This window comes from Aythya marila (assembly GCF_965140915.1).
Source record: "Aythya marila genome assembly, chromosome: 2".
In the NCBI taxonomy this organism is placed as follows: domain Eukaryota; kingdom Metazoa; phylum Chordata; class Aves; order Anseriformes; family Anatidae; genus Aythya; species Aythya marila.
The window spans coordinates 35771244-35781421 of NC_139043.1; the positions used below are offsets into that span (position 1 = coordinate 35771244).

At 55.2% G+C, this 10178-nt stretch overlaps 1 protein-coding gene across 1 annotated transcript; it reads left to right on the forward strand.

Annotated features, from left to right (window-relative positions):
* Positions 1 to 6517: 6517 nt before the first annotated feature.
* On the forward strand, positions 6518 to 9939 carry EVX1 (even-skipped homeobox 1; the record flags this gene model as incomplete). The annotated part of the gene is made up of 3 exons (XM_082755103.1): positions 6518 to 6953; positions 8473 to 8723; positions 9409 to 9939. 3 exons carry the CDS (start codon positions 6518 to 6520, stop codon positions 9937 to 9939), a joined length of 1218 nt encoding a protein of 405 aa, XP_082611229.1.
* Positions 9940 to 10178: the final 239 nt, after the last annotated feature.

A 10178-nucleotide genomic window follows, 5' to 3' on the forward strand; every position in this document is an offset into this window, starting at 1 on the left:
GGTTGCACATACCTTGCTGCTCCACACTGACCTGGGCTATGAGTTGCCCCCAACCTTGTCCAGGGGGCCACAGGTTGCCCAGACATGGAGAAGACAAGTGGTGACCAGACATCAACATCCAGGAAGCAAGATCTGGACATTTCTGCATCAAGCAAGAGTGCTGAAGCTCTTGGCTGCTGCTCAGTGAGGTGGAGTGGACATTTCGGTTTTCCAGACAGACACAGCCTGTGGATGTGCTGCTCCCAAGGGGAATGCACATACATGTCAGGTCAAACATAAACCAGGCACCCACACCTGCTGCTAGGATCCACCACTGTAATTGATGATGTCATCTCAGCCTGGCTAGCCAAAGTTTTTTGAAGGTGGGACTGGAGGTTAAGGGGTTAACTTTTGACTCTTGATCATAAAAATTGGGTCAAACTTTCTGTCAAAGTGGCCCCAGGGTATATAACTGAGATTTTTTTTTTTTCTTCTCTGTGTTTGCTTTGGGGAAAAAATTAATGAGGCAGAGATGGACAAAAACTAAACAAGGCTTCTGCCTCAGCCCAACAACCAACCTCAATGTGGATTGAGGGAATTTGCCATTAAAATGGCTGGTCTAGTTGGTTGGGACTCCTCTCCTCTCCTCTCCTCTCCTCTCCTCTCCTCTCCTCTCCTCTCCTCTCCTCTCCTCTCCTCTCCTCTCCTCTCCTCTCCTCTCCTCTCCTCTCCTCTCCTCTCCTCTCCTCTCCTCTCCTCTCCTCTCCTCTCCTCTCCTCTCCTCTCCTCTCCTCTCCTCTCCTCTCCTCTCCTCTCCTCTCCTCTCCTCTCCTCTCCTCTCCTCTCCTCTCCTCTCCTCTCCTCTCCTCTCCTCTCCTCTCCTCTCCTCTCCTCTCCTCTCCTCTCCTCTCCTCTCCTCTCCTCTCCTCTCCTCTCCTCTCCTCTCCTCTCCTCTCCTCTCCTCTCCTCTTTTTATTGCACACACAACTTTCCATTCCTCCTTCCCCAAATGAAGTGTCTTTACACGCATCTATAGCTTGTTCCCATGGGGTCATATCTGCTCCTTTTTGAACCAAAGGGAGAACTTCCCTTCATCACAAGAGGCGTACAGCTGGGTCTCTGGGGGAATACACCAGCTACTGGCGCTTCAGGAAATGCATGAACCTTCGATAGCGAGAGATCCCTCAGCACTTCAGAGGAACCTTCCGTGGGGATTTCTCACTCTCTTCCTGGGGAAGAACAGGGTCCCCAGCATCCAGTATATGAGCTGGGACATTGGCAGCCATTCTCTCTGGGCTGAGCAGACGGGGATTCAGCTTCCACCTCTCAGGCTCAATCCCCAGAGCTCTGAACCACAGCTACACACCTCTCCCCATTGCTCTGTTAAAACAGCATCAGCCCAGCCAGAATAGACCCGGCCGAGCAGAATCGGGCCCAAAGCCGCCCCTGCGGCTGGGAAGCGAAGGGCTGCAAGAGGGCGCAGACAGCCCCGGCTCCGACCATGCGCATGGGATGACACCGTGCGTTGCAAACGCCCCTCGTTTCGGCCATTTCCTTCCGGGAAGGACCGGCACGGAGCCCCCCGACAGCCCCCCGGTGTCCCCCGACAGCGGCGGGGGTAGAAGCAAAGAGAGGTGGATGCAGGAAGGAAGCACAAAGAGAGCACCCCCCGCCCGGAACAGAGTGCTAAATGTAGTGACAGGCTGCGTGTTTGCCTCTGGCATTCCTGCGGGTTGCTCTCGGTGGGGATACATCCCCCTGAAAGGGTTTTAGGGCATTTCTAGGCAGTCGTGGGGTTGCCCCTTTGCAAACCCAGAGCTTCTGCCTGCTTCTGCAAGTGATGCTGAGGCGCGCCAGGTCACCGGCACCCGACCCCAGGGGGACGAGAAGATGCACGGCATGGGGAGGTGCGGACTGATCTCTCGTTAAATTTCATTAAATAAAAAAAAAAAAAGATAATAAAAAGCCTCGTCACGGGTCCCACTGAATGACTGTCGCTTTTCATTTACCTGTGCCTTCCGCCGAATTAAATTCCCACCATAAATATTATTCTGCTTTCAAATCAGCGAGTTTGCCACGCAGATCGTGTTTTTACAGCTCACGGTAACATTAAAAGGATGCCGCAGTTTTATGGCTCTCGACGAGTCTGGAAGCGATAGCAATTGAAATCGAAAGCCCAGATTCCTGCACGATTTACTCACTGCCACCAGTAAGGCAGCAGATCTAGTTTCCACGGGCAAACTTGTCCTGAATGACCCAGGAGCAGGATCGTGCCCTTCTTTTTTTTTTTTTTTTTTTTTTTCACATTTTGATCTAACAAGCTAAAACTCTCCAGAGCCTTCTGTGGTGGCAGAGAAGTGCTGCTTCCGGCAGGCAGCAGGTAAAGAAAAATTAAGAACAGGCAGATGCCCTCCGCAGAGCTGCTGGAATCCTATATAGAGAGCTACCCAGAGGCAGAACCGTGTCCCGGGTCGGGTCCTGTAAATACCATTACATGCTCCCCCAGGCACACCCCACTCGCAGGTCTGTCCTCTCTCTCCTCCACGCCACTTAGGTGTTGTGTGCTGTCACTGTATCAACTTGTCCTTACACCCCAGAATAATGCGCCTATTATTCTCTTCCTTCCAAAGCTTCCACCTCTAACCGTGTCGTAAAAAATAGCCTTAATAAAACAGTGATAATTACGCCATTATTGTTAACACTCCCCATTAAAATTTAAAAAATAGGCTTTCTGGTTTTGTCACCCATTTGCACCGCATATCAGGGGTTTTTCGGCTCTATTTCGTTCCGTGGCATGTCAGAACTTTCTTCCTCTTTTAAAGATGACGGGACTTGGTTTTTAGAGCAACTGAAGGCGCACCATGAGTCCACAGTCGTAATGGGACGGTATCGGTCAAAAGTTATTGACACCCCGATGAGCGGCGAAGGAAAATAAATATCCCGCGGCTAAGAAGTGTGGGATGTGTTTTTCCTTCTCCAGACGTAACTCTTTCAAGGGACACGTCTGATTTATGAGTATGTCACTCTAGCAATGTTTTAATGCCCCACTCTAATTTCCTTGTTTTGGGAAGGGAGTGTGTTTCGTTTGCTTTTTGTATACCGGGCACCTCTGAGCAGCGGTCAAGCTGCAGTCGGTGTCTTAGCCTTTTGAACGCAGTCGCCCCGCTCTCGCCTCGGCCGTATATCAGCAAGAAGAGCTGTAAAGTCGGAGGAATAAATCAGTCTGAAAAGTTTTGAGGATAGTTATGACATCCTGACTGTGACTAACCGAGCGAGGGAGACTTAATAGGTTTTAAATCTCGGTCTGGACAAGACAGGGAAAAAAAAAAAAAAGAAAGAAAGAAAAAAAAAAGAAAACCCCATAGAGATACACTTTCCAATCTGCCTGGAAATTAATCCCAAATGAGGGAGTCTCCTTCCAAATCGGACTTGACAGATCTGTGGGAAACACTAGGCAGAAGGCAGAGCTCCGGAGCCTGCATTCCCGGTGCAGCAGCCCCGCGTCCGCCGCGGCGGGGACGGCCCCGGGGACGTGGCAGGGGCTATCGCGGCCGCGCATCCTCCTCGGGGACGTGAAAATAAAGGCTATGTAGGAAACCCTCTGCTCATCCCATCTAAACGGATCCCAGCGTCTTGGGTCCAACAGAGCCCTTTTTTTGTTGTTGTTGTTTTTCCTTGGACTCCACTCGGGCCTTAACTCTGTGTGTATTCTTGGCAACTAGCTCGGCGTGTACGTGTGTGGGTGTGTGTCTGTGTGCGTGTGTGCTTTCTCCAGCCTTTTGCTGAGCCAGACCGCCCGTGGCAATGGCCAGCATCTCGGGCACAACAAAACCTCCCACCCGCGCTGTACCACGGGTGGCATCCCGGTGGGAACGGATTAATAAACGGGTGAGGAAGGAGGCAGCAGCGGATCGTAAACGAAAATGATAAAACTTGTGGGGATCGGCCAGTGTAACCCACCGGGACCATCCCGCGGGCTTCAGACTGCAAGAGTCGGGATTTCCCTCAAACTTCCCGGCTGTCACGTTCATGACAGCTCGGGGATCGCTCCCTCGCACTCTGCATTCGGCTCCCCGTTACTGTTTTGTTTAGAAACAGACATGAACGTCCCTTCCTTGCTGCCCCCCAACTCTTAGTTAACGGGGAATTAACCTCCATCCGCCACAGGCACCTCCAGCCTCCTTCGGCACGGCTACCTGGCCGAGCTGGGAAGGAGCCTGGAGGAGAACAGTCCTGGGGGACCGGGGCTGACCCGGGCCTCGAGGGAGGCGAAACCTTCCCCCACCCACCCCCGAAGGTGACAGGGACACGAAACGGTCCCGCAGCGAAGCGCAGCGATGACGCCGGGAGTCGTGGGAAGCGGACACCAGAGCGGGCACAGCACTGCCCGAGCAGCCGCGTCCCGCCTTGCCCGGCTCGGCACGGCTCGGCACAGCGTGGCACGGCTCGGCACGGCTCCGCGCTGCCCCGCATTCCTCCGCCCTGCTCCACGCCACGGGAGCAGGAGCGCTGCGGCACCAGGCAAGCGGCGGGGACGGGTTGCTTAATCCGTCCGTCCGTCCATCCATCCATCCATCCATCCACCGCCTGCTCCCCTAGCAGCCGGGCCTGATCCTGCACCCTTCCTCTGCTCGCAATGCCGGAGGAGCGGAGCTTGGCTGCGGCGGGTCCTCAGTCGGGGCAGGAAGGGCACACACACGTGGGTCTAGAGGCTAGCAAGGGAAAGAAAGGAAAGGAAATTTAATGATGGGTTGTCAAAAAATAGTCAAGTTTGCGAGCAGCGCACGCATCACTCGTGTGATGAAAAGCAGCGCGGTCAGGAGTGTGGTGTGTGCATGGGGTGTGTGTGCATGTAAACAAGCATGCGTGTCACGCAAGTGGCATGAGAGATGGGTGGCTCTAGCCCTGTAAAAATTCCTGTTTTATCCCCCTGAAATTAGCATGCTTATCGCTGGGAGCACATCTTAATCCGCGGATCGGGCAGACCCGGAATCCTGCTTGCTTTTTGTTTGTTTGTTTGTTCGTTTGCCTCCCTGCATCGTGACCGTCTTGCTCACAGGGCTCTACAGAAAATCCCAGCGTGTTTCCTATTGCTCTGCCTGTTCCCCACCAAAGCAACGTCACCTCAAATATGCCAGTAAATTCCTTACCGGGTTGGAAACGCAATTGGTTGAATGTTTTCTGTAACCCGACTAGCCAATAACACTCTTAGAAAAAATTTAGAACAACCTAGTTACGACAGATGGTGAAAATGACTTGACACTACATGTGTGAGTCAATATTAACTCGAGAGGAGATACTTGCCGCACTCATTAGAAATACCAAAATACACCAAGGAGTCTACATGTGCGGCTGTATCTACGGTGCGAGGTCCCTTCTTTTCAGACAAGTGCTGTCCAAATGGTTGCCCTTGTCATTTCTCTTTTAGCAACATCTGCTAGCGAGCATAAGCTCTGGCCTTGATAACTTGAATTTCTCCGAGTCTGGGTTATTCTTGGCAGACCTTCTTCTTGCAGTTTTCCCTCCTGAAAGCAGATAATAATTTATGCAAAACAATTAATTAAAAAGAAGAAAGGGGAGGAGACAGAAAAACCCTCTTAAAAGCGCAAGAATCATCGAACGAATGAAAACCGTGAAGGAAGAAATAAGAGTAAATGGCAAATATCAGATAGCCAGAACAACTGCAGTTAGGAAAAGCGAAGTCGTTTTTATCTTTTCAGCTGTAAAACGCAATAGTTTTTAAACCGCATTCTCAGATTTTAAACTATCGTTTTAACACGAATCGATAAAAAGCAATAACGATTATCCGAACAGGCAGCGATACTGAATCAAAACAAGCAGTCAAGGCTATTTCTACGTGCGAATGACAGTAGCGCATTTCCTTATCCTCCAGTTTGCAAAGGATTCCTAAAGCCTTATATATGCAGTTATGCGGAAGCTGATTGCCAGCAATAAATAATGCATCGAAGGAAGAGGCTTGAGTGCGTATCTTCTCACTTCCAGGGCGCAGCTAGGGATCTTCGCCTCAATTTTACATCAAGGCTGTGGCTTAAAGCAATCAAAAGGCTAGTTAATTGTCAAGCAAGGCTTCCCCCTGCGGAACTCTAACCGCGTGTTACAACCTCTTTGCAGCTCAGCTCCATATGCATCTCTTTTTCACACTTCCCTCTCCATCTCGGGCTCCTACACCTGGTGCATCACGCATTTAGCCCATTAGCTCCGGCTCTTCCTTTCATCTTCCCCATGGCAGACGTTTCTATTTATCCACTGGCAATCAATGTGTGGCGTCACCAGTGGTACTGTAATGACGACTGCACCATTGAGGATGACAGCTTAGAAAGAAGAGGGCAATGGTGATCCCTCCCAGAGCAGCACAGCACAGTGGAGCGCTCGCATCACAAGGTCACCCTATCTCACCGCTGGCTCCTCTGCATTGGCAGGAGAGGGTTGCCGGGTTTGCACAAGGCTGGGGCGGGAGCGGGAGGGAGGGGGGGACGAGATCTGGACTTGTTTCCCCCCTCCCTTAAGCGAAGCCACAATGGAAACCAGGAAGGAGATGGTGATGTTTCTGGAAGGGACACAACTTGGCGCTCTAGTTGGCAAGAGGGTGCCTAATTTGTCCGAAACAGTGGGGAGCCCCGCACAAGAGCCGCAGGAGAAGATGATCCATCGGAACTGCCTCAGCCCCAGACCTGGCCCCTTGTCGTCCCGGGAGAGAGGAGGAGGAGGAGGAGGTGGCGGAGGAGAAGACGAAGAGGAGGTGGAGGTGCTGCCGGGGACAGGGACGGTGCCGGAGAGCCGCTCGGCGGCGGCAGCACTGCTTTCGGCCGGACAGCAGCCCCCCGCCCCGGAGCCCCCCTCCAGCAAAGGGCAGCAGAGCAGCTCGGACACCGAGTCGGATTTCTATGAGGAAATCGAGGTGAGCTGCACCCCGGACTGCGCCACGGGGAGCGCCGAGTACCAGCACAGCAAAGGTACCCAACTCCTTCCCATGCCTCCAGCCCCCTCCCGCTCCCGGCCGGGGGGCAGCACTCGGGGGGCGGGGGGCTGCCGGAGGGGGGCTGCCCCCGGCCAGCTGAGCAAGCGGCAAGCGAAGTCGGGTCGGGGGAGCGGGGGAGATGCCCTTGGCTGCTCGGTTCCTCGGCCCCCTCTGCTCCCTGACGAAGGGAGGCAGGCTGGGGAGGCAGAGGACACGACACCAGGCAGCCCCCGCGTCCCTGGAGGGGAGCCAGGCTTCCCGGCGCTCATGCATCAGGTCTGCAGCTTGTTCTGCAGGACCCCCTTTGGCCAAGGACCCCCCACTCCCGATCCTTTTTTATTTATTTATTTTATTCTTCCCCACTGTCTGGACAGTGCATGCTCCAGGAAATCCCTTCCGATCCTCCCCACCGGCGGGGTTTTGAGTGTGAAGGGGGTAAGAGGGGGGGCGAGGGGGAGCAAGATCAAACGGGTTTTCTGGCCAAGAGCTGTTTGTGGTTTTGCAGGGTGAAATGTGCCCGGGCGAGTGCGGAAGCGCCCATAAAGACCGTAAAATCGCTCGTCGACTCCTGCCTGCCCGAAGTGCGGCAGCGAAGTCCTTGTTTGCATGTTGGGTTTAAAAAAAAAAAAAAAAAAAAAAAAAAAAAAAAAAAAGGAGAGGTCCAAATTACCTTGTCACTTCTATGTCTCGGTGGCGCCAGCTCGGAAATGGTCCCAATGAATTAATTGCCTTTGGTCTCGGGCACAATGAGGGAGAGTTGCATTTGAAAGCAAACGCAGCGGCCAGGCCCCTTTTTCCCCTGCCCCCACTCCTCATTCCCACCTTCCCATCCCGGTTGAGCCCCCCCACCCCCCTCCCCAGCCCTACAACAATCCGCTTTTCCCCCCTCCCCATTCCTCCATCACTTCAAGAAGAAGCCGGGAAGCACGGAGAGCGCTGTCTGCCCTCTCCCGTCCCTTAGAGGCTTGTTGAAAATATCCCAGGCTTCGGAGGCTGAGCGAGGAGTCCCCGAGGCCTGACCTCCCCCCGCCCCAGGAGGGAGCAGGGTCGCTGCCTGCCGGCTGCTCTGCTCCTGGCCCCTTGCTGGGCTGCAGGAAGGGGCGGCGGAGCCCCGCGATGGGCACACCTGCCTTTCCCAGCCGCTCGGGGTCGGGGGATGCTGCGGCGGTGCGGAGAGCAAGCGGGGCATCCTAGCGGGCACTGCCAGGGAGGGGTGTGCGTGTGTTGGTGGTGTATTATAATTATTATTATTTTGGGGGAGTAGGTGGGGATAGCCTTCCAGCCACGGTGAACGAACACCAGCTCAGTCCTATACTCGTGCTTCATCCCCTTCTCCCTGCCCCCTGGGATGTCTCCCTAGCATCCTCACCACACCGGGGCGGGCGATAGGAAAAGAGGCAAAATGGGGAGGCGTGCGGGGGGAGAAGGGAGCTCGACGCGGAGGCGGGCGGGGAGCATCCCTCCTCGTCCGCCCGCCTCCGAGCGTGTGTCCCCGCTCCGGGCTCCCCACGCAGGGCCGTGCTCCGAGGCGCTGGCCGGCAGCCCCAGCGGCGGGGGGGATCACCCCAAGGGCAGCGGAGGCAGCGGCGGCTCCCAGGGCTCGCTGGCCTGCAGCGCCAGCGACCAGATGCGCCGCTACCGCACCGCCTTCACCCGCGAGCAGATCGCCCGGCTGGAGAAGGAGTTTTACCGGGAGAACTACGTGTCCAGGCCCCGGAGATGCGAGCTGGCGGCTGCTCTAAATCTGCCAGAAACCACCATCAAGGTACACGCAGCTCGGACATGTTTCCAATTAGCACGATATAAATCTATACGGCCAAACTTCCTTGCAAAACTCGGGGAAGCACTTCGCCAGCACAACCCTCCCTCATCTCTTTCCCCCCCACACTCTCCCCTCCCCGCTCCGCTCCCGCCCCTTTCCTGGCCCTGCCCGCACCCTGCAGCAATGCGGGAGAGGGGACGCGGCTCCCGGAGCCATCCCAGCCAGCACCGCTAATCCGGCCTCTCCCTGCCAGATTATTTTTAATCCTCCCTTCAGGCCAGTCCAAAACTCCCTCGGCTCTTGTGGGAGGGAAGAGGGAGCCAGCAGCGGCTCCGTTTCTCGTTCCTCCCCGCTCTGCTTTGCCTCGTCCATAAATAAAATCCCATCATAATAAAAAAAAAAAAAAAAAAAAAAAAAAACACGCCAATAATCCCAGGTAATCCCGTCTGCAGGACGGTAGCGAGCAGGCAAAGGGGTCGGGATTGCCCTGAGTTCACTCGGCAGAGCCGCAGTGGGGGGGGGAGAGAGGGAAGGAAAAGCAGCACCCCAAAGGGCTGCTTCGGTGGCTCTGTCCCCAGATGTACATGGGCAGGAAGGGTCCCCCCGCCGGGGGGACGGTGCCTCTCGGCGGGGGCTCTGCGGGTGCGGGGGCTGCGGGTGACGGCTGTGGCCTCCCCTCTCTCGGCAGGTGTGGTTCCAGAACCGCAGGATGAAGGACAAGCGGCAGCGCCTGGCCATGACCTGGCCGCACCCGGCGGACCCGGCGTTTTACACCTACATGATGAGCCACGCGGCGGCCACGGGCAACCTGCCCTACCCCTTCCCGTCCCACCTGCCCCTGCCCTACTACTCCCACATGGGCATCGGTGCCACCTCGGCCTCCGCCGCCACCCCGTTCAGCACCCCCCTGAGGCCGCTGGACACCTTTCGGGTGCTCTCGCACCCCTACCCGAGACCAGAACTGCTCTGCGCCTTCAGGCACCCCTCTCTCTACCCTGCCCCGAGCCATGGACTCAGCAGCGCCGGGGGCAACCCCTGCTCCTGCCTGGCTTGCCACGGCAGCCAGTCCAACGGGCTGGCACAGAGACCCTCCGGCTCAGACTTTACCTGTTCGGCCACGACCAGGACTGACTCTTTCCTCACTTTCACGCCCTCTGTGCTGAGCAAAGCGACCTCGGTTTCCATGGACCAGCGGGAAGAAGTACCTTTAACAAGATAAGCCTTCGTCTCAGGGTTGTTAAAAATTCGCCCCTTTCCTGGGCGCGCTGCGACTTAATGTACCTACATCCGATGCTTATTTAATCGTGTTCTCTCCCCAGAAGTGGACACCTATGGAAAGAAAAAAAAAAAAAAAAGACTAAAAAATAGCTCGGTCTTGAAAGGATTTACATTCCAAGGGGTGGGGTGGGGAAGAAGAAAAGAAACGGCTAGTGATTTATCTCAAAGAAGGATTTTAGG